The sequence below is a fragment of the Phyllostomus discolor genome, chromosome 5 (assembly GCF_004126475.2).
Source record: "Phyllostomus discolor isolate MPI-MPIP mPhyDis1 chromosome 5, mPhyDis1.pri.v3, whole genome shotgun sequence".
Classification (NCBI taxonomy): Eukaryota; Metazoa; Chordata; class Mammalia; order Chiroptera; family Phyllostomidae; genus Phyllostomus; species Phyllostomus discolor.
The window spans coordinates 15,340,634-15,365,458 of record NC_040907.2 but is presented as its reverse complement, the minus strand read 5'-3'; the positions used below and the strand labels follow the sequence as shown (position 1 = coordinate 15,365,458).

The following is a 24,825-nucleotide window of genomic DNA, read 5'->3' as shown; positions in this document are numbered from 1 at the left end:
CACATCGCTGGATTTCCAACATAGCTCCACCTCCTCAGATGACAAAAGAGCACTCTGCGGTTTTGGGTAAGGTGGCAGTAAAGACATGGACACAGCAGGGGCGGGGCGGGGGGGCAGGGCAGGGCAGGGCCAGGTGGGGTTGGGGTTGCCTGAAGCATCAGGGATTGCAGAAACTCAGAGTGAAGCTGCCAGAGGAGAAATGTGCTTCTAGGTCTGAACTACAGAAGGCTCTTCAGACGGTGTGGCCAAGACAGCACCAGGGTGGGCCGGTCACCGGATCTTCATCTGGACATCGACAGGGCTGAAGGTCACAGATGCAGAGTGCTTGCCGCCGCCTCTCTTGGGGCCCTGGGCAGCAAAGGAGGCTGGCTTGGCGCCCTTGGGCTCCAGCTCCCGCTTTGCCCTCATTTTCCTGCAACGAGATACGTACACATGGTTGAGTGTCCCCCCTCCTCGTATACCCAGGGAATGGGTTCTGGGAATGGCATCTGGCAAAACAATGAATGTAGGTGATCATAAATCATGTTACTTAATTGCCAAGCACAGAATTTCACAACTGGAAGGGATCTTAGACATTAGCTAGTCTGACCCTTCTTTTTTTGTTGTTGTTGTTTAATCTATATTAGATATTTATTTAATTTTTTCCTTTTAATAAATCAGTAACATGTCAGATAGTTGGCTGTATTAAAGACAAAACAGGGGACTTCTGGCCAGGATGGTGACTGGCCTCCTCGCACAACCACATCAAAATTACAACTAAAGCATGGAACAGCCATCACTCAGAACTGTCAGAAATCAAGTTGAACAGGGGTCTGACAATGATGGAATTAAAGAAACCACATCCATCCAGACTGGGAGGAGGGGTGAAGATGCAGAACGGGCTGGTCCCATGCCCACGTGGGGTGGATAAAAATTTGGGAGGGATATCTTGGGAGCAAGAAGTCCCAGCCCCACACCAGGCCCCCCCGCCCCAGGGTTCCAGTGCCAGGAAGATAGGTCCCCACAGCTTCTGGCTGCAAAAACCAGCAGGGATTGAGTCAGTAGAAGAAACTTCTGGAGTTCAAAGCAGTTCCCCTTAAAGAACCCACACACGGACTTACTCAGGTTCAATCTCTTTGAGCTCCATCGCCGGGGTAGCACCTTGCTGGGCACCAGTGGCATACGGGGAGGAACTGAAGGTTCCGGCAATCCGGCGAGTGCTGGAGGGACAGTTTTCTCTCAGACAGAAAGGTGGTCAAAGGCCATTGTCCCTTTCTGAACTCTCCCCTGACAGAGTCACAACCCAGCAACCTGGTACCATATCAGAGACTCTATCAACCTGGCTAACGCTATTTGCCCCGCCCTGGAGATCCACAGAGACTCTGCCCCACCCAACTTACTGGTCCACCCACACTGTTAAGTGTGGTTTTTCCATATGAATGGCTGGTCTTGGCTCATGTTTCACAATTTCTTAAATCTTATCAAACAAGCAACAGCCGGCCTCAGTGGGCCCCAAGACCAGGTACCTCTTACTAAGTGGACCCAGGCATGGCACTAGCAGCAGCCAGCCAGGTTCACAGCTTAGCTTTTGCCTGGGAATCTCCAAGGCCAGCACAAGAGGCAGACATCTCAGACTGCTTTATAGCTCATCCAGGGTGGCCCTGGGGAGCACACAGGTGGGGGCTGACCTTGGTCTACACCACTAGGGAAATCCCAGAGTCTGTATACCAGGTGGACAGCTACAGACCATGTCAGAGCACCACCACCCTGCCCCTGCACAGCTGATTCTCCACAGAGGGTGGAGGTTGGTGGTCAGTGGTCACAGCCAGTCCTTGTAGCTGAATGGCCTGGGTAAATCCCTCCTACTGACCTGCCAACAGAGATCAAGGCTCAACTACAAGAGGAGGGTGTACTTAGCCTACTGAGGGCGTACCTCAAGTACCCAGCTTGAGTGATAGGGGAGCCTGTGCCACTGGACCCTATAGTATACCTACCACATTAGGCCACGCTACCAAGACACCGAGTCCTAGCAGCTCTACCTGATACACAGAAACAAACATGGGGAGGCTGCCAAAATGAGCAGACAAAGACACAGGGCCCTAATGAAAAAACAGGTCAAAACTCCAGAAAAAGAACTAAACGAAATGGAAATAAGCAATCCATCAGATACAGAGTTTCCAACACTGGTTATAAGGATCTTCAAGGAACTTAGTAAGGACCTCAACAGCATAAAAATGATCCAGTCAGAAACAAAGGATACACTAACTGAAATAAAGAACAATTTTCAGGGAAACAACAGTAGAGCGGAGAAAGCCAAGAATCAAATCAATGATTTGGAACATAAGGAAGCAAAAACAACCAATCAGAACAACAAGATGAAGAAAAGAATCCAGAGAAAATGGGGACAGTATAAGCAGCCTCTGGGACAACTTCAAGCACTCCAACATTTGCCTCATAGGGGTGCCACAAGGAGAAGAGAAAGTGCAAGTAACTGGAAATCTATTTGAAAAAAAAATAATGAAAGAAAACTTCCCTAATTTGCTGAAGGAAATGGACCTGGAAGTCCAGGAAGCACAGAGAGTCCCAAACAAGATGGATGCAAAGAGGCCTGCTCCAAGACCTACCATGATTAAAATGCCAAAGTTGAAAGATAAAGAATCTGAAAAGCGGCCCTGGCTGGCTAGCTCAGTGGATTGAGCACGAGCTGCGAACCAAAGTGTCGCAGGTTCGATTCCCAGTCAGGGTACATGCCTGGGTTGCAGGCCATGACCCCCAGCAACTGCACATTGATGTTTCTCTCTCTCTCTATCTCCCTCTCTCCCTCTCTAAAAATAAATAAATAAAATCTTTTTTTAAAAAAGCCTTATAAAAAAAATTAAAAAAAAAAAAGAATCTTAAAAGCAGCAAGAGAAAAGCAGTTAGTTACCTACAGGGGCATCACCATAAGACTGTCAGCTGATTTCTCAAAAGAAACTTTGCAGGATAGAAGGCATTGGCAAAAAATATTCAAAGTCATGAAAAGCAAGGACCTACGGCCAAGATTGCTCTACCCAGCAAAGCTATCATTTAGCATTGAATGGCAGATAAAGAGCTTCCCAGACAAGAAAAACTAAAGGAGTTCATCATCACCAAACCATTATTATATGAAATGTTAAAGGGACTTATTTAAGAAGGAGAAGATCAAAACCATGAACAATAAAATGGCAATAAATACATATTATCAACAACTGAATCTAAAAAACAAACTAAGCAAACAAGAAGAACAGAGACAGAGAACATTTTGATGGTTGCCAGATGGGAGGGTGGTGTGGGGGAATGAGTGACGAGGGGAGAGGATTAAGGACAAATAGGTAGTTACAGAATAGCTATGGTGTATAAAGTACAGAATAGGAAATGGAGGAGCCAAAGAGCTTATACACATGGCCCATGGACATGGACAGTTGTGGGGATTGCCTGAGGGAGTGGGGTGTGCTCGGTGGAGGGAGGCAAAGGGGGAAAAATTGGGATAACTATAACAGCATAATCAATAAAAAAGAAAGAAAGTTTAAAAAAGATCAACATATTTTCGGCAGTGTGAGTTAAATTTTGCAGCCTCATTATGCTTGCTAAGTTTATTGTTAGAAATATTTGGAAACTTTCACCATAACTGAGAAGAGAATATACTTACAACATATATCCCGTCTTTCATTTCACGTGGCATAAAATTCAATAGTTAATAACAATCTTTCATTCTAATGGTTACATATTTCATCTTGTTGACCCATCAAATCCTCAGAAAAGTGGCACAAATAACTACAATTAATATCTGCATACCCTTCACCACACAATTCACTGGTTGTTAACAATCAGCCATATTTGCTCGCTTTCTCTCTCCCTCCCCATTCACACACATGCAGGCATGCATCCAGAATGAATTTGTTCAAGATCATGGACCATTTGTGAGTGAGTGGCAGCTGTCCGGCCACTTCCCCCTGGACAACACCAAGAACGAGGGCATTCTCCGACATAACCATGTTGCGACGATCACACTTTCAGACCCTTCCGTGTGAAAGGCCAGAACGTCGGTCCCGAGAGGTTAAAAGACTTGCCTAGTTGCGACAGACCAAGCAACCCTGGAAGGAGGGTTGGGTGGAGTCTCCAACCACACTGCAAGCTACAAAGGGGCTCAGAGCTCCAGCATCTACAGAGAGGAGTGAAGGGAAGCCTCAGGCCGGGGTTGATGACACCTCCTGGTGTGGGATAGACTCAAACTGTAACACCCCAAAGATTTTTAAAAATAATTTATTAAATGTTGTTGTTATTGTTGTTGTATTACATGTGTGGTGGGAGTGTTTTCTTTGATGTTATTATCATTTATTATTATTGTTACATTACATGCAGTGGTGGGAGGGTTTTCTTTGAAACCAGATGCACTGGGCTTGAGACCCAACTCTGGCAATCAGGGCTGAGCGACCTTGGTTATGTCCCTTCATCTTCCCGTGCCTGTTTCATGCCTAAAACTTCGCGATAACAGCAGTACCCACCTTGCGGGGTTGTTGTGAGGTGTGAACGAGTTAATGCATGTAAGGAGCTTAAAACCACGCCTGGCTCATAGCAGGAAATGAATGTAGGTCCTCGACCATCATACATAATATTCATTTTATTATAAAAACAATGCATGTTTACTAGTCCTCAAAAATAAGGAAGCACAGGCCCTTCCCCTGTAAAAGCCAACAACCGACTAACTAGCGATGCCATCTGGACACAGGGCTGGTGGACGCCTCTGCCTCAGTCCAGCCCTCCGTGGATGACAGTGTGTGCAGCCCAGGTGTGTGGTTCACTGTGCATACTGCTCTTGAACTCTGACAACACACTGTCAACAGCTCTCCTCACAAAGAAATATGCTTCTACAACATCTTTTTTTAAATGGCTTTCAGGCCTCCCATGATGTGGTTGTACTTATAGTCTTTTAATTTCTTTCTTTTCCTCATTAACTTTGTTTTAATGGGTCTCAGAATTCTGTGACAGATTTTTAGCCAAGTCATTTCCATGAAAAAGTTCTGATTTCAAAAATGAATCATTTAAAAACTGCTGCACCTGCAATTGACCACTTTTTAATTTTGGTTTCTTCCCTAAGAAGAATTACCTGCCAGCGAAGTTGTGGCTAGAGGTAAGAACACAAAATTTATTCTTTATACAACCACATTATATTGTTTTATTTCCTCTTATTTGACCCCAGAAAGTGGAGTCATGTGTGCGTGCCTTTGAGTATCTGTCACCTCAAATATTCAAGTGGTTCACTGATTGCAACCTAGCAGAGGGCTCCCCAAGAGAAGAGAATTGAAACATTCCTCTATTACCTGTATATTATGTAAAGGTGTTTGCCACAGTGCTCAAGGCCTTTTATCATTGCCATTATCATCATCACTGTATTTACCCTTGATCTCAGCCAAAAGGCTGAAAAGCGATCATCGTTACATTTAAAAATATTTCTCCTAGTACAAAAATATTTGGTCACTAGGAAGTCTCCATAGTAGAACAGGTATCCAAAGAGGACTCACAAAGGGCTGAGCATTGGATGACGGACTCATTCACACTGCGGGGCACCAGACAGGCATCCACAAATGTCAGTTCCCATTCATTCTGGCATCACTAACGGGGCCAGACAGTTCCCAAGCCCAGGACACCTCATACCTGTTGTACCTCTTCAGCACGTACAGAACCGCGGTGAGGAGGAGGACGACAACCACCACGACACCAGCGACGATGGCTCCAGAACCTACAAGGGGGACAGGGGTAGAGACGGCAAACATGCAAACTGAAATGCAGAGAAGCATTTAGAGACGAGGATGGGAACCCCTACCGTGTCACCTGACATCCCCACTGGGTCAAGGGGAGGAGGAGAGAATGCTGAAATTCACTGTGGACCCCAAGGTAGAGTCACTCTAGAGCGGCAGTGCACCTCCACTCACAGGGGGGCTTGGGGACCTGTGTCTCCAGCGTACCACCTGCCAAAACCTGCCTGAGCATTCCTGTTCTTCCCAGCCCGAACCCAGCCACAGGCTTCGTTTGTGAAATGGCAAGCAAAATCCCCTGCCTTCTTTTTAACATTTTTTACAATTATTCATTTTATTTTTTCTTTATTTTACTTTATTTTTGTTTTAATTTTTTACTGAATTTGTTGGAGTGACTGGTTAATGAAATTACATAGGTTTAAGGTGTACAATTCTATAATATAATCATCTGTACTGTATTGTGTGTTCACCACCCCAAGTCAAGTCCCTTCTCTCTTTTTAATAATATGGAAGTAATATGTAATTTTTGTAGATAATTTTGAATATATAAATACAAGCAGAAAAAAGGAAAGGAAGGGTAAAGATCTCATTGCCCCAAGAACCACTAATTGTCTGCACATATATATTCACCAAGGTGATCGTGTACATACGCATTAAACACCTATCAATCTCTATTAATCCTATGTCTGAAAATCAATCTGAAGGAAATATTCATAAATGTGGAAAATATACACTTAATAAAAGTAGAGCCATGTTCTGTAACAGGATATTTATAACAATATCCTGATCTTCTCTCCCAACAATTACATATTGTTCTTCACGACTTTTTATGGCTGTATAGTACTCCATTGTTTGCATGTGCCATAATTCATTTACCAATTCCCTACTGAGGATATTTATGTTGTTTTACATTTTGCATTATTAAAACATGGCTATCACTATAACATATCTCAGGCTCTCTCTTTTTTTTTAATGGTAGCTCACTTTTAAACTCAGATTTTATCTATTTTTAGAGAGAGAAGAGCAAGGGAGAAAGAGAAACATCGGCTGATTGCCTTTTGCATGTCCCCAGCTGGGGACCTGGCCCGCAATCGGGGCATGTGCCCTGACCGGGAATCTAACCAGCAACCTTCCAGTTTGCAGGCTGATGCTCAATCCACTGAGCCACACCAGCCAGGGCATCAGGTTCTAATTTTAACATCATGTTGCAGTCCTAATGCCCATAATTTTAGGTGTGAAGTCAATATCCTCGTCAGAGTTGATATTGAAAATAGTTTTAAAATTATTAAAAGGTTCCTATGTTTAACCAATCTATTTGATTCTGAGAAGTTTATCTCAGGGAATAATCCTAAATACAGAAAAAAAAAACCCTGTATGAATGAAGAAGTTTATTACATTATTCATATTCTAACTATGGCAATGATTCAATAAGGTATGGCACATCTGTCCCATGAAATATTGTGCTATAATTTAAATGATGATCATGAAGACTAGAGTAACATGGGAACACTTACGATGATATAAAGTATAGAAAACGAACATGATATTATATACACGCCCACAAATACATAACACATACATGTAATGTTGGAACCATCAAAATATACGCGAACAAGCATAATGTTGACAAAAGAAGTTAAATACAAAAGAGTGATGCATCGTACGGTCACATTTATATAAAGTTCAAAACCAAGTAAAACGCATCTCTGGTGGGAGAAGTCAGAGTAGGGGGCCCCCTTGGGTGGCCGGGGACAGAGATTGGGGGGGCACCAGGACTTCTGGGATATGGGAGGTGGTCTGTTTCTTGGGGGGGCTGTTATACATGCGTGTTCACTTTGTGAACATTCATCCAGCTGTGGATTTTTGTGCACTTTCGAATATATGCAAAACCTTCATAAGAGGTTTACTTAAAAATTATGTGCAATATTCAGAGGAGGAAGGACCAGAGGAGGGGGTGGGGAACCCAGCAATGACCGTTTGACAGTTTAGTTCAGGGCTCTCCAGCCTCGGCCGGGCCACTCTCTGCTGCGGGGCTGTCCTGTGCATCACAGGATGCCTAGCAGTGTGCCTGGCCTCTTCTCCCTGGACGCTGGTGGCATTTCTCTCCCCGCCCCCCACCCAGCAGTGACAACCAGTAGAATCTCCAAACATTGTCAAATGTCCCCTGGTGGTAGAATTGCCAGATAAAATACAGGCTACCTGTTTAAATGAGAATTTCTGGCAATGAATGATTTTTTAGTATGTCTCAAATGTTACATGGCTCACCCTTATAGTAAAACAAAAAATATTGTTTATCTTCAAGCCTACATCAACGGGGCATGCTGTGTTTGTGTACTAAATCCGGGAACCCTATCTAGGTGGGCAAAATCGCCCAGTTGGAAGAACCATTACTTTCAGTGAAAGAAACGCAGGATCACTCCCATCCTGCTGACGGTGATTCCACCTCCCCTGTGCTTCCCTTCCGAGTGGCTTTGAGACACACCTCACAGGCCTCTGTAGGTCTGCACGCCCAGCAAGAAGCAGGCTGACACACGGGATGCTGTACCAAGGGTAACCCTTTCTGGGCTTCCGTGGCAGGGAAATGCCTGCCCGTAAGCCAGCGTCCTGCCAGCACCAAGCCTGGACCTGTGTATCACGGGGGAACCCTCCACACGTGTCGGGAGTGTGTACTGGGTCAAGTGAAATGACTGGAATGGGCCAGACTTCCCCCAACACGATCAGTTGGTTTTCTGAAGGGTGGCCCTCAGGTTTGCCCTCCCGAGGACCCCTGTACCTGGTAAATGTCTCCCCTGGGATAACTCATCCCATCAACACTCATTTACTCCTTTGTGAACTGATGGGATGTTTCCGCCTTGCAAAAATAGTATGGAACTAGCTATACTTTAATGGGACCAGTTAGGGACATCTTACAAAGCTTCCCATTGCCCGCTAGACTCTGAACCTCCCTAATAAAAAATAGAAATAATAATAATATTCACTAGGTATTTAGTACACATCAAACTATTCTCAGATCTTTACACAGATGGTCTCTTTTAGACCTCACACCTGCCTTTTGCAGTAGCCTCATTAATATTGCCATCTTACAGCGGAGGAAACAGGCACAGAGTACTGAAGTCACATGTTCAAGGTCACCCAGCTGGCAAGCGGTGGAACTGAGCCTGAGCCCCGGGCCGTCTGTCTCCAGAGCCCAGGTTCTTGACTTCTACACCAGGAGCTGACCAGGACACCTGTCCCACCATCCCTCTGCCCGCTGGCAAGCCAAAAGTGAGTGCCACTTACTTTTATACAGAGCGTCTTCTTCCTTGGTGGTGACATTCAGTGAGAAGAAGGGGGTTGTCCCTGTGGGGGCGGCTGTGGTCATCTTGATCCTGATAAGAAGAACAAAGATGAAATTTTGTTTCAAATCAGAGTCAGCTCTGTAACTCCTGTGCAATGCTGCTCTTTGTCATTATCTGGTTGACTGGAGGATAGTCAAGCCTCACGGCTTCTCTTAGCAGCAACTGAACACAGAGCCCTTTCCTATGCACTGTGGAGAAATAAAAAGAGTGTCTGACATTGGTAAAGAACTTCATTCGCAAAGCAGTTTAAATTCATTCAACAATAGTTATTAAATTCCTCCTAAGTTTCACACAGAATGAATGTCTAAATTGATCTAGAAACCGTGTGAGGGAGGTTATTATTATCGCCATTTGACTGATGAAACCGAAGCCCCCAAAAGGATGTGGGTCCCCAAGTTTGCCCCGTGGAGTTTAACCCAGGACGTCCGCCTCCCACACTGGCCGGCCTTCACCACCCCACAACAATGCCTGAAATGACGTTCCTGCTTTCAAAAGCTGTATGACCTAAGCAGGCAAGGAAAAAAAAAGAAAAAGCCGCTGGGAAAAATGACTCTGGTTAGTGGTAGTCAGTGACATACATGAACCGCTGGGTTGTGAAAAATGGCGCCAAGGGCCAGGGCAGTTTGGATGGGCCGGAGTGGTTTGGGGTGGGGGGACGGAAAACAAGGGTCCAGCTGCGCAAAGGCCTCCATGGGAAGAGAGGTGACCTGCATTGAGCATTTCCCGCACACCCACCCGGCTCTGTCGCGGGTGTCTCCACGCGCTGTATGAGCGCATTCCGTCCTCTGAACCGTCTGCATTTTACGGCTGAGCAAGCTGAGGCTCAGAGTGGTCGAGTGAATTGACCAAAGTCTCACAGCTCTAAGATGTGGAGCTTAGGGTCAAACACATTCTCTGGGGGCACGGTGTGCCTCCTTTCCCCGACACCCCTAGGAATCAGAGTCCCTGCGATCTTCCACTTGAAGAGCGAGCCAGCAGGCATGCAGTCAATATGACGCCATGCACCAGAAACACGTGTGGAGATCCTCCACTAAGAACTATATTCTAACCACAATGATATTATAAGTGAATGCTCTGAACTACCAGCACCAAGAAAAGAAGGGAAACAGGCCAGGCTTTGCTTTTCTTCTTCAGAGCAGCCAAGCTTGTCCTGCTGCTGGCCGTTCGGAGGCTGGTGGGGATCTGCACCCTGAGAAGAGTGGCCCCGGCCTCTCTGGGGCCCTCAGGAGCCCTGAGGCCTCCCCATAGCTGCTCCCTCTTCTGGAGAAGAGATACTTGACACCCAGAACAAAATGTGCATCAATTTATTTACTTTATAAAATTTAATTTATAATATAATAGGAGCCCATGTACCCAGCACTCAGATTGAACAAATGTTTATAATTATATTTTCTTCTGTTCTTTTGTTTTTAAAAAATAAACTCAGTTGAAATCCTTTTGTATCCTATCTCAGTCCCCCCTCCAAAGTAACCACTGCCTTGGTCATTGATGTATATTCTTTTCAGCAAAGTTTTTTAAGTGGTGACTACGTATGTATATGTCCATAAACACAGCATACACACATAAACATAGTGTACACCCATAATATAGTACATGCCATAACCATTGTACATGGTATGGTTTTTAAATCCATGTTTTGATTCAATTAGCAAATGCATGTAAAATAGGTTTCCCTTTCCCCTTGTTTCAGATGAGGACCCCAAGACTCAGGGATACAAAGCTAACTTTCCAGGCTCATACAGCCCAGAAGCTGGCCCTGCAAACTTCAAAGCCTGGATCCTCCCCACTGCACACCCTGCCCTGGTGCACATCTTAGGGGCGTCCAGGGCAAGTCGCTGCAGATCACACACGGGCACACGCACACTAGACCCCCACTGACCAGTAACTCAGCCGTCTAAGGCCCCCTCTGCAGAATAACCTCCTGGGTCACCCCCCTAGTTCCAGGTGCAACCCCCTTTCAGACAGACCCCGCTACTCTTCTTCCTGCGAGAACAGTGAACAATCCCAGAGCAAATCTTGCCTCATCTCGGGACTGAGGGCTCTCAATTACATCTCTGTTCCTGCCACAGCAGAGAAGGTGGGACGGAGGGCGGTGGAACATCGATGGCCAAGGATGTGGGTGTTTTCATGTGCAGGGCCCCAGTGAGCCTTGTTAACCAAGTGGGGTCTGGCAGGAGGGTTTCAGTATCGAACATGCCTGCGTCCAGGGTCTATGGCTACAGGAAAGGGGGGGCATCCAGGGAGGGTGATGCCGGTTTTCAGTGACAGGGGTTAATTTAATAATAATAGTAATAACAACAACAATAATAAACTGCATGCCAGGTACTGCACTCAGTGCTTTATGTGGAGGGTCTCATTTAACTCTCATACCTATCTGGCAAGGGGGTGCAATCACTGTGCCTAGTCTGCAGATGAGGAAACTGAGGCACAGAGCAGAGTGAAAGCAATACAAGCTCTCGGAGCTAATGTGTAGCTGTGCTGGGATTCGAGCTGGGTCTGTCTGATTCCACAGCCCCTTCTCCGTAGATCCTCCCAGTGAATACACAGTGTACAAACGGCCCAGTGCCCAGGGCTCAGATCAGCTTCGGGCTTTGATGGGAAAACCCACACAGGCTGGGGCACAGCAGAGAGAGCCAGAGCCCTTGCCCCAGGCCCCTGACCCTGACTGGTCCTACCTTACTGGTCCCTGTCCTGGGCAACACTCAGATCTGTCCCCAGCAGAGCCTTAGTTACGTTCCCAGAATCAACAAGGAAACGCCGCTCCTTGAGTGGTTTACAAATGGCCTTGTGTGGGAAGTCAGTTCGGGAAGTGATGGAGCGTCACGACCATTTATTCACTGAGTCCCCACCCCCCTCTGTTCCTTGGTCAAGTGCAAGTGCCAAATCTGGAAGAGCAATGTTGCCAGGCCCACCTGTCCAAAATACCTCCCCAGCTCCTCTGCCCCAGTGGTACCCTCCTTCCCTCCGGCTTGGCCTGAAAATACCTCATTGGATAAGATAACAAAGACTGTACCAAAACCCAGCCGACCCCTACTCAAACGGCCAACTGTAACTCAGAGCTGGTGACCCATCAATGACCTTGACCCATCCCAACACTGGGGTTGATTTCTCCCAATCACCTGAGATGTGGGGCGTTCAGCATGGCCCGGGCTCCTCCATAGACAAGAACCTCACTATTCCCAAGCAGCCCTTTGAGTTATTGGGATGTTTTAATTATTACAAAATTAACCATGTTGGAACCAACATTTCTCTTCCTGTGATTGTCAGCCATTGGTCCTAATTCTCTTTCCATGAAGACAGTCCATGAGCAGTGTGCTGTGGACACCTGTAGAGCTAATGAGCTATTTGTTTGCATTAATCCAGTGCAATGTCAGTAGGTTGTGTGCACAGCGATTGTGCTAAATATCCTGCATGTTGTACCTCATTTAATTCTCACAACAGCCCTGTGGAGTTTGTAATTCCTGTTTTACAAACCAGAAAACCCAAGAAGGAAAGAGATTTGACCAAAATCACACAGCGAGTAAACAGTAGAATTTAGACTCAGGGGGCTGATAAAGTGTTAAGAAAAATGTCATTCTACACATTTTGGGACCCCTCTGGAGTCAGGTAGTCAGCTTGGCGTGCATAGTTAAGGCAGATATTGACACACAGAAAATTGAGGAACCCCAAAGATTGTTTAAAGGATCTGAGACTATTTATCTGAGAAGAAATTCATCAGGGAACATACAATTGCCATTTTCAAGGGCAGAAAGCTCCTGTGTTAGAAGCAGGTTGGGATCACAGGACACCCACCAGTCATTCGTAGGTTACTGCGTTTGTCGGACTAGAAGCCGCACTCTCACCCCACCGCCCCAAATTTGGGAGGAATAATGATTGTTAATGCTGCTGTTGAGTTCTGTTTACATTTACATTGGTGAGACATTGTGTTATTTATGTTATTCAACATTCTACCACATTTTTTGCTTCAAAATTTTTTCCCCCATTTTCCTCCTCTAAAACCTAGCCAACTGCTCTCACCACCTTTTGATGGGAAGAAAAACTTGAAGTGCTGATGTCATCTGCTCATACACACCGTCACGCTCCCAAACCTTTTTCGGACTTTTTATTATGCTTGTTTATGGTCAGTCAAAGCAGTTACCTAACTGCTCCACCCAGTGGAAGTTTGAGTTTAACCTTTCATGCATAGAAGTGCTTTTAACCGGACAGTTGTCACATGTAAGAGGTAGCAGGTTACCCTCATGGAAAGAGAATTAGGACCAGACGGTGAAAATCACAGGAAGCGAAATTTTGGTTCCAATATGGTTTGATTTCTAAACTGCAAACTGCTATGGAAATAAAAGGCGATAGCAGCCGCAGTTTGAATGGCGACAGTACTAGGATGAGCTGCTGCCCAGCAGCTAGGGCTCCATTGTCTTGTGTGGAGATGTCTTTTTGGACTTCAGAGCAGGACTTTGCATTGATTCCCATTAGCCTTGACTTTGTTGATTTGGAGCCTCAGGAGAGAAACTCCAGCTCCATGAAGTATGGTGTTCTAAGGAGGGAACTGAGGAGGGATTCCCCAGAACTTCCTGAGGGTTCAACTTTCTTCTCCATCTCCACCGAGGGCAGAGGAAACAGTGAAACCTCTCCCAGGGAGGCAAAAATCCCAGTGCAATCGGTTGGGGCTGCTGGGTGAGCAGCGGAAGAACAAGTCACAGATTCTTGGGGTGAGAATCAGGAGACCAGGGTTGCCTTTCCCACTCATTTTGCGTGTGACTTTGGGAAGTTCTCTCCCCTCTCTGGACCTTGGTTTTCCCTTCTGTAAAATGGTCCCACTTGAAGATGATCTCTAAGGGCTTTTCAATCTGTGCTTCTATTGCACGCAACAGGCATTCACAGCTTAATTTAAGAACCAGTGCCTTCCAAAAGTTCGTCTTTCTTTGCAGATACCAACTACTCGGAGGGTGTTAGGAGAGGGAAGTTGGCATGCACGACTCATGCCGGAAGGCAGGAATACTTCCTGGGAGGCAGCTGAGACTGGAACGAACCGAGGAGAGCTCCACACGGGGGCTCGGCGTGGCAGCAGCAGGGCAATGGGGCGAACCTCCAAACACTCTGCCGGGTGCGTGGTAACCCGAGTCTGCCTGGATCCTGAATGGCCGCCTCCCGCACTCTCCATTTTCCATTTCTATTGGGTTCCACATCATCTCCCCCACTCCATCTGCCCTGCCTGTGCATGGCTCTGTCGCATCGTGTGTCACAGCTCCCAAAGGTGGGACTTACATTGGCTTAATGCTCCCCTGAACTTGGGGCCATTCACAATTACATGGCAAATACATGTTCCTTATGGTTGGTTCCCAGAAATTAGGAAGCACATTTCTGGTTTCAGTTATCACTTCATTCTTTTATCCTTCCATTCACTCATGCGCCCATCCACTCTGCACAATTTACCTCCCGCCTGTTCTTCTGTCCATTTGCCCTGTCACTCATTCAACCAGCGCCTACCACGTACATAGCACTGAGAAGACTGACAGAAGGGCCGCGAGGATCATGTTCCTAGAGCTCAGACAAAGAGGATGAGAAGTGGAATTATTTCCTTTAAGAATCTTTCCTTCGATCAATAGTTATTGGGGAGCATCCCCCTGATGTCTGATCAGTATCACAGTGCCCAGCACTGATCAGAGAGATGTCTGATCAGTATCACACTGAAGTCCTATGGAAAAAGCAGAGGCCTGCGGATCTGGATATCTGGGTTCGAGACCTGCCACACCTGTGAAGTCTTATTGACCCACTCTGTCCAATTCTGGCTTGAACAGTCTTTGTTTCTGATTTTCGTGGCCCACATTGTAAAGAAAGTTGTCCCAAGGGGCTTTCAACCCAAGGTGTGCAAATCTAACCCCCACATACTAAGATCTATAAATAGAAATCCCAGATGGGCGCACTCTCCCTCCCAGGAGCATGGCAGCCCCTTCTCTTCCCCCTTCTTCTCCCCTCACAGGTGTGCATCCCCTAAACTCTAAGGGACCCCACGAGACTTGTGACCAGGGGAGCAGTGGGCAGCAGCAGCTCATCCCCGACTAGCCCCCTGACCCTGTCTGCAAGGCCCCCTTTTCTCTGACTTTTCAGTGAGCCAGAGCTCACTGCCTGGGCTCGTTTCCTTCCAGTGCCGCCTGGGCTCGTTTCCTTCCAGTGCCGTTTCTAGAGAGCAAAGCAGTCCCGCCTGGGCTCTGCCCTGTTGCCTCATCCATCCTAAGGCCTTGTTTCACAATCCGGAGCTTTAACATCTGAACATCAGAAAAAAGAATCCTTGATACAAGCGGTCACAAGGCAGATTTTTGCCGAGTGCCAAAGGGTGACGACAGAACAATCCCAGGAGTCAGTGGGAGGATGACACCTGTGGACGTAATGGTTGTATCTGACCGAGAGCTGGAACGGGACCTGTGGCTTCCACTTGCCCCTTTGTCTTTGGGCACAAGCCAATGGCCCAGCTCCCAAAGGTCCTCAATCTATCCAGGTGTCCCAGTGTGCCCAAGGAGAAAAAAAGATACAAATTTAAAGAATTTGTGCCCCAAGTGAATATATCAGAAGAAAATAATTCCCCCTTGACACTCTAGTCAGAAAGGGAAGGAAGTGAAATTTCAGGAGGCGCCAACAAGTGCTAGGCGCTGCGCGCCCACACTTTCTCGCACTCGATACAACAAAGGCAGGTCTTTTTATCTCCACGTTGTTGACAGGTTGAGTGACTTGCTCAAAGTCTTACAGTAAGCAAATAGAGGAGCTAAGTCCCAAACTCAGGCCTTCAACCTCCGAACTCTCCATAGCTGCCAAGCCCCCCAGGAGGTAAGCAGTATTCTTGGGACACCCCTGCTGGGCCAGGACTCTGCTCACCATGCTTTCCCTCTGTTTAATATTTAGAGCCCAAGGGGTTCCACCAACCTTGAGATGGCAGGGGTCCTCAAGCACGGCACCACTGGCTCTGTTTTGGGTCTTGACCTGTGCACTGCAGGATGCTTAGCAGCATCCCTGGCTTTGGCTCACCAGATGCCAGTAGCTCCCTCCCGTATGTGTCAAAAACATCTCCAGACCTTTCCCAGTGTCTTCTGGGAGGCAAATGACCTGTGGTTAAGAACTACTGGAGTAGAGCTACAGGCCTGTCTCTGACAGTTTCCTACCCTTCCTACCCAAGAAAGTCTCGACGAGAAGGGCAACGTCCTATCTCTATTTACATCTGTGGATAGACAACCAGGAATGACAACTGTGAAGATGACAACCACAAACACAACAGCTACCATTTATCCAGTGATTACTACGTACGGTTACCATGCTGAGTTTTTCGTACGTCTTTTCTCACATATATTATCTCTATTCTCCGGATGAAGGAACTGAGGCACAGAGAGGTGAGGTAGCTCACCCAGAGTTTTCGTGCTGATGTGTAGCAGAGCTAGGAGGCATCATTCCTCCCTCGGGGGGCCATCAGTCAGCCTAACATACAGGGTTTAGACTCTAGTCTGACCCCAGGGTTAGTCCTCTCAGTCCACTCTTGTCTCCTGAGCCCTGCCTGAACAGAGCGAGCCCATAGGCCAGGAGCGGGTAGCGCACCGCGGCAGGTCAGACGAGCCCAGGGAGTGGCAGGCACCAGCACGCAGCAGGAGGGAGGACGTGACAGGGAGCGGAGAAAGAGTCCTGGAGACACGGGGCCCGCTGGAGCGGGGCTGTGGGAAGTGGGCGCAAGAGTCAGCTGGACAGGCCCGATTCCCTCCCTGCCAAGCAAGTCCAGCCCCTGCTGTAATCGTGGGGGACTGTAAGCCACCTCACAATTCCTTTGACATTGTTTTAGTAAGTGCTGACTCTGGCCAGCATACAGCTTGTCGATAGATAAATAGCATGTTTGCATAAGAATCCTAGGAATTAACTTCACAAGATACAGACTCTGACCTTCAGGCATCCCTGCTCCGGGAGCTTTGATGACCTTTAACCATGGACCAGGATGACGTACACTGGACCATCACTTGCCGCATCGGAATGGACTGTGATCGCCTGCACGTAGAGAACATTACAACCCGTCCCTTGGTCTCTTTGTCCTGCCCACCCTCTCCTTTCTCAGAAAAACCTCAGCCTGCACTGAGATGTTGAGATGGGCATCGAGACAAGAGTTCCCCCATCTTCCCGGTGGCCGGCACCTGAATAAGCCCCTTTACATTAGCACCCACCTTCTCAGTATTGGCTTTTGAAGCGGCATGCAGCAGGACCTGTGTTCGGTTATCCTACCTCCAACCTAACTTCAAATACATCTGCAGTTCACTCTGTCCTGAAGGATCCCCCCAGCCCAGCCCTTGCCAGCCAGGATTCTGTCCCATCTGTGGGATTTATTTGCCCAGTTAACTGGTAACCATTCTCACTTTTTCCTTTGCAAATCTCCTTGTTGCCAATGTAACCTAACTTACATATATATACACACCCAGGCTTACAGGAACCTAGCATAGACTAGCTTTTATTTAAAATTCATAACTTTGCTTAGATTAACCTGTAAACCTACTTAGATCACCCCGGATGTTATTTGTGGAGCCATAGCCTGTCATGTGCTAAGAGTTTAACAGAAGGGCTGAGACTGAATGAGTTAAACTTTCTTTCATACCTATGCCATCCCTGACGTTGACAATTGCTGGAACTGTTTTGTTTTGGGGGGTCTGGTTTTTGTTTTTTTCCCCAGGGATGAGCCTAGGATGCTTTGCAGGCCCAGGGGGCTGATCTGGCTCACACCACCTGAGACGGGCTGAAGTGGCTTGGAGGACTCGCTACCACCTCTTCGTGAACTACCCCCATTATTCCCTCACGGTCACACCGGAGCCTCCTCTCGGGGTGGAGACTTTCCAATGTTTTTGAACATGTGAAATACGTGCAGGCATGTTTCTAACTGCTCATTGGAATAGTGCCCCTACCTGTACAAGTGATGATGAAGCTCACCTTGATGTTTATGCAAGATTTTCCTGAATGACGATGAAGCTGATCCTTTATCTGGGGACAAGCGCTTTGGGAAGTGACCCTTCCACACACCCCCACATGTGTCCTTGTCTGCCAGCTCTCAATAATGTACATTCCTTCTCATAAAACCTTCTCAGAGTTGTCCTTTCGCTAGCAACTACCGAGTAATTGGACCCGGTTTCATCTGGTAACACCCATCCAGTAAGGGCTTAGAAGGTCTTTACTCTTGTAAGTCCCCTTCCTGTCCCATTCTAGTGTGCAAGGATGCCACTCAGCTGTGTGGCCCCTCCATGGGCCCCTAATCCTTTACAGAAGAGAGAGGCCGCACTGCACGGGGTAGCCAGGCTTGCCCCTCCCCAGAGAGCCAGGGCCTTTGACCTCCTCCTGCAGCCCTCTGGCTCCGCAGTGACTTAGGGATGGTTCTCCTGGCCCACAGGGAGATGGCAAGTAAAAGGGATAAATTCGGTTTTACCTCATCCTGGGAGAAAAAATTTAGGACCTGTCTTTTTCTTTTAAAAAATACAGGAGGGATGTACGGTTAAACATAGCAGGTGGAACACAGGTATCCCTCTCTGCTTCCTCCTGAAACCCCTCACAAACGATAGTAGACACAGCCACAGGTGCCCATGTACATTTAAATGAAAATTAATTAAAGTTAAATAAAATGAAAATCTCAGCGTCCCAGTAGCGCTTGCTACATTTCAGGTGCTAACGGTCACTGCGGCCTGGGGCTTCCGCTTGGCGGCACAGGTCTAGAATGCACCCACTAGTGCATCAAGTGCCACTGGACAGCGCTGCTCCGGACCCCGGCGGTCGGGAAGTGTGGTCCTCGGATCAGCTGCAATGGCAGCTCTGAGGACCTTATCAGGAATGCAGAATCTGGGCTCCATTCAGACCTGCTGGATAAGAACCTGCCTTTTGGCAAGATCCCCAGGTGATGGTTAATCTGTGGCTGAAAATGAGGTCAAAGGAAAGTCTAAAAACTCCTGCATTGTGGGGTTCCCCATCCTCTTAACCCCCTGGGCTGCCAGAACTCCAAGTGCCAAGCAGGAGACTAGAAATGAGGCTCTGGGGAGGCCGACCAGCCAAAGACAACAGATGTATAGATACTGATTGATGTTAGAGGATTCTCCAATGAAATGACTAGGTTCCTGCCAATCAGCCAATGGGAGGTTGCTAGGTGACAACCCCCGCCCAAGAGCTTCCCAGGAATTGTTTGGTTGTTGTTGTTTTTGTTGTTTTTTTTTCAAAGAGATTTTTAGGGTCAACAGACCTTTGGGAATAAAAGCCTCAAACATGATAAAGAGAGAGAAAACAAAATACATGAATAGATAGGGTCATTTAAGGCAAACAGATACTGTAAAGAACAGAAGAAAACTTCAACATCCTCAGGGAGACAGGATAATACATGCATAAAGCAGGAACAGGATGCTCTAAGAAAACAACATTCTGAGAACAAGAGAGGGTTCTATAAAATTAAAAATGGACAAAAGAAATGGTACGAAATTCAAAAGAAGTGTTGGAATACAGCTGAGAAAATGTCTCATAAAGTAGAACAAAAAAGATTAAAAAAAAAAAAAAAAAGACAGCAGGTGAAAACAGATTACTCCGGGAGGTCCAACAAGCTAATAAGAATTCCGGAAGTGTAAGCAGAGAAAATCAAGGGGAGAAAATTATCAAGCAAAAAATAATACCTGAAAATTTCCCAGAAATGAAGGCTATGAATTTTCAGAATGAGAGGGCCCTCTGAGTCCCAGAACAATGAATAAAAAGACCCACAATAGGGCCCATTATCACGACTTTTCAGAGCACAGGACATAAAGCGAACACTCCACCACATCCATAGAATTTTTTTAAAGGCTGGACACAAAAGACCGACGATCAGATGAAATCAGAATGGCACTGCATTTGACGGCAGCAGCACTAGAAGCTCTGACACAACCCTCCAAAACTCTGAGGGAAAAGAATTTCCAGCCTAGACGTGCACAGCAAGCCAAGCCAAATATTGAGTAAAAGAGCATAACAACGATACTTTGGGGCATGCAAGGATTTTAAAAAAAATCTTCTCCACCCCTTTCCATGCACCTTTGCCCAGGAAGCTCCTAGAGCAGCGATTTTCAACGGGTGCACAGTGGCACACCCGTTGGTGAAAGAGTTTTTAAGGAGCTGGAAGCAAGGCAGAGGGGAGCCTCCCTGATCCCATCCACCACCCCCACCCTAACTCCCCCCCACCACCCCCCATCCCTGCCCCCGTGACTCAGCGCCACCATGAGATGCGGGTGTTGGCAGGGAGGCCCTGGAGAGGGCCTTTGTGGGAGCCAGTGGAACAGGGACGTGACCAGGACCACGGAGGGGCAGAGCAGCCCCTGCAAGGTCGTAGCGGTGGGGACAACGGAGAGCGGAGAGCGGTAGGCTGCTGCAGGCATTGGCAAAGTATGCCTGCCTTCCTGGGGAGTTATGTCCCCACTGTGTTTGAGAACCACACTGTGGGGTCCGAGATAGACAAGCGAGCGCCGCTTAGAGCTCAACAGGAGGGACACTTCAGGTTCCTCTTACTGGGATAACACCCGGCCCCTGGCCTGTACCGATTCAGCCACTGTGCTCATCTGCTTCAACATTAGCCGACCAGAAACACTGGACAGCAGCCTCAAGAAGTGGCAGGGGGAGACCCAGGAGTTTTGCCCCAATGCCGAGGTTGTGCTGGTTGTCTGTGAACTGGACATGCAGACGACCTGGCTGCACTGAGGGAGCTGTCCAAGCAGCAGGATATTCCTGTTACACGGGAGCAGGGCACGGCGCTGGCCAAGCAGGTGGGGGCCGAGCCCTACGCAGGGAGCTCCTCTGGGCAAAGCATCAGGGTTGTCTTGCACGTGGCCACAGGGGTCTCCCCTGGGCGTGGCCATAGGCAGCTGGGTACTTACGTACTCACTCACGCCCGGGACTGCAGCGACCCGCTCCGCTCCGCTCCCCGGCAGGATGGCCAGGTTAGGCAAAGGAGTGGGGAGCGGAGCGGGAAGGAAGGCGAGATACACAAGGATCCAGCCAAGAGCTGCAGCCTCATGTGAGGAGCCGGGAAGGGGCAGAGTGTCAGGAGGGGTGATGAAGGGCACAATTGTTCCCCTGCCTGCACCCTGGCTTCCTGACGCCCCGACTCTGGCCGGGACTTCAGGGCAGGCTGAATGAGCAAACCCTCGGCAAGGGACCCGGAGGCAGAAGGTGCTGCCATCCCCCCCCCCCCCCCCCCCCCCCCCCGTCTTCATCCCCCTCCTCTCCACAGGAAGTCGAGGGAGCTAGCTCAGCAGGCGTCTGGACCAGGGGCTGGGATGGGGGGCGGGAGCTGGGGAAGCTGGCATCAGGCAGTGACCTTGGCTGAGTCTCAGTATATGATGGGCCACTTCCGTCCCTGCCCAGAGTCCCCACACCCTGGTCCTGGCTTCCTTCCCCAAGGAAAGTGTCCATTCAGTGACCTACCCCTTTCCTCTCCTCTCGCTTCTGCAGCTGCTCTCCCTCATCCTAACCTCCGAGCATTGTGCACCGAATTACAAAGCAAGCTGAGAAGCCCCTCCCCCACGCATCCTCCTGTCTCACCCCCTCTCCCTGCCCCCCACAGTCCCTAAATAAAGTCCGTGTCCACAGGGGAAAAGAGTTTAAAACATGCACTACCTAATTATTTATTCGGGACACTGACCTCTTTTCCCATAGAGTGTCCAATAGACAAACGACAACAGCCAACACAAAAATAGCCATCTGGTATGAATGAATGAATCAAAATTATACCTATTTTTTGGTCAGACTGGCAAAAATTATAAAATATTTTTTGGTGTGCGGCAGAATTTTAGTGTTTAGCTATGCACACAGCAAGATGGAAAAGGCTGAAAGCAGCTGCCCCAGAGGGGCCCCACCAGAGTGCAGGGTAAACTGAGCAAGAGAAGCGAGCAGGATCCAGGGATGAGGGAGTGCCCAGGGCCATCGCCCCAGCAGCAACCTGGGGGTGGCCATGACTACTGCGGGGAGGAGGGAGGTGCAGGGGGATCCCGCCAGCCAAGATAAAAAGAAACCAGTAGATTTTCTCATGTTTTATCCAGACTGAAAGATCTACGTTTCTGTTGGAGTGTTTGGGGGATTCATTTATGTTAAAGAAACAAAACAAAACTAAGCTCTTCCTAAAGGCATAAGGAACCAACTCTATCCCCCACAATTCCTTTTTCACCACTCCTGACACCTTCTGGGGTGGCCTGAGGAGGCACCCCCTGTGATCACAGGATTCTGTGGAAAGCTGTCTGAAAACTACTAAGCCCAATCTCCTTACAAATGGGGAAACCAAGACCCAGCAAGGCCCTTCAGGGGCACACAGAGAGTAGTTTCATTGGGTGAGTTTTGGAGAGCTCCTTTCTGATTCATCATTCAAGACAAGATCAGTAACAACAGCAGGAACCAAACCAAACCTGAAGGAAGCCCTGGCTGGGGGGTGAGACCCCACCCGGCCTGTGTGACCCGTCTTAGCTCTGTTCTCCTCCAGTCACCATGCTGATGAAGCTGCACTAAGTTTCTGAAAAGCACAGACTCAGTTACTTCTAATTTCCTGCGTGACATCTAACGACCACCCATTAAAGCAAGATCACGTAGGTGTGACTGAGTTTTCTACACCATGAATAAGTCGGCTGTAAACTTCTGGGAAAAACACTGGGGTGGGAGCGCGGGGGGGGGGGAATAAACAGACATAAACAAGTGCCAGCAACCCCTTGGAACCAGGTGCCTGACCCCCAGTGCTCTTGGGCAGGTCCTTACTATTATTTGTAAGAACCAAGGCAGTGTCCTCTTACAAATGCCAATAACCTGACTTTGTTCCTAACGCTGACCTTCCAGTGGTCTCGCTTTTGATTCTTTGCCTCTCTGTCCACGTTTCCCGAGGGCTTGGCTAACAACAAAGTGTTTGTAATTAGTAAGTGAAGGATGGAAACTCCGTTTGGAGTGTCTGCACCTGAATATGAAATTCTAAGAAACTGACTATTCTGTAATCTTAACACGTGACATTCTCTCTTTGAGTCTTAATGCCCTGGTCTATGAAGCTCATCTCCTTCCCTGTTTAACAGGGTCACCACCAAAACCCCAACAGAGAGGCCTGATGCAGGGGGCAAGAACCTGCGCTGGGTTTGAGTCTTACCTCTGCTACTTGCTGTGTGACCTTGGGCAAGTCACTTCTTCTGTCTGGACGGGAGGTTGCTCTCCTGCAAAACACACAGCCGGGGCCCAGTGATCTCCCTCTCATGCTCCTTCCATCGCGTGACTCTCCCAGACTCCCCGGTTTCGTTCAGGACGTGGCCCCTCGGCCTCCCCAAGGCCTGCCTGCCTCCCACACCCTCCATTCCAGAAGGAACACCCTTCCCCTTTCCTGCCCAAGCTGGGGCCTGGCAAGCACTGGGCTGCAGAGAGGACAGGAGGTGGGGAAACTATCCCAGCAGTTCAAGCCTCCGCGGTGAGGGCTGGCCTGTGGCCAGTCTCAACAGGCCCCGAGATACAGAGGGGCATTTGTCTGGGGGACCCAAGGTTTCGTTTCAACCCTCGCTCTTGCTTTGGCCCACTGCCTCTCTTTTCTCCCCTCCCTCTCGGGCGGCAGGAGCAGCACCGGCTTTGTTTTGAAGCGGCACACAGATGTTTCACAGACCCCGCAGACAAAAGGGGGTAGGGTGGCAGCGGTGAGGGTGGCTGCAGTGAGGGCGGAGGGTGGAGACAGTGGGGGGCGGGCAGGAAAGGCTGTGGACAGAGCAGTGGGGCAGCAGAGAAGGCTCAGGAGGAGGGGGCTCGGTCCCCAACTCCTTCATTGATTAGCCAAGTGCCTGTGGGCTGGGTACTTCCTGCTCTTCTCCTGGCCTCAGTTTCTTTGGCTTTAAAATGGGAGCGACTGCCCTCCCCCCACGCCCAATGCTAAAATAAAATGCTGAACTTACAAATAGTGTGGTGTAGTGAAGAAAAGGGTTTGGAGTTATGTGAAACCGAGTTCAAATCTCACATCTGTCACCTTTAAACTCACTGTTGTGGGCAACTTAGTTACCCTCCACAAGCCTCATTTTTCTCGAGAGAAAAAAAAGAGGTACATGTTCACCTAGATGAGGGAGTAAAGACCAAGGACCGACAGGCAGCCCCTTGCCCAGGAAATATTTTTGCACAAAACAAAGAGCTGGTCAGGGCCACATCAGGGTGGACTTTGGTGCCCGCCCCCCCGTAATACATGTTCATGGACTCCAAACATCTTATTTTTTCTGATGTGAGAAAAATAATTGAAACATTTTTCTCCCACCCTAAAAGTTGTCCCCCCCTCCTTGATTTTCAAAGAAATTAAAACATTTGGTGGGGGGCTCAAGTCTACCTCAAACTAGAACTTAGGATGGTCAGAAAGGCCCACAGGTCTTAGTCCTGTGGACGCCTCCAGTCTCAGCCTCGTCTGAGCTGAGCCCCGTCGGTCCCTCCTATCCCGGCCGCAGGGCCTTTGCACGTGCCAGAACGTTTGTTCCTCACCCGCAGACACTTATGATGCTTTAACCCAAGTGCTACTTCTGATGTCTATGCCGTGCTCTCTGGCGGCGCTGGGCCCCTCTCCCACCACTAGGTGGGCATAGCACCTTCTCTTGGACACGTGGTGTGTCCCACGCCAAACTCCAAGCCCCGTGACTACAGCCTTTTGAACCCCTAGTGCCTCGGACACTGCTGGGCACACTATAAGTATGACCATGTAGCTGCTGGATGAAATCACAACCGACTGAGTGAGCGAGCAG

The 24,825-nt window shown here is 48.3% G+C and overlaps 1 protein-coding gene and 1 pseudogene across 1 annotated transcript; one reads left to right on the top strand and one right to left on the bottom strand.

Annotated features, from left to right (window-relative positions):
- On the bottom strand, positions 1-23,404 carry LOC114496061 (non-compact myelin associated protein). The gene is made up of 5 exons (XM_036025530.1): positions 23,217-23,404; positions 9,033-9,121; positions 5,653-5,737; positions 1,101-1,199; positions 1-412 (listed from the first exon to the last, which is right to left on the bottom strand). The coding sequence occupies exons 2-5, from the start codon at positions 9,112-9,114 to the stop codon at positions 271-273; spliced, it is 408 nt and encodes a 135-aa protein (XP_035881423.1). The 5' UTR covers positions 9,115-9,121; positions 23,217-23,404; the 3' UTR covers positions 1-270.
- Positions 20,488-21,225, top strand: LOC114496879 (annotated as a pseudogene).
- Positions 23,405-24,825: the final 1,421 nt, after the last annotated feature.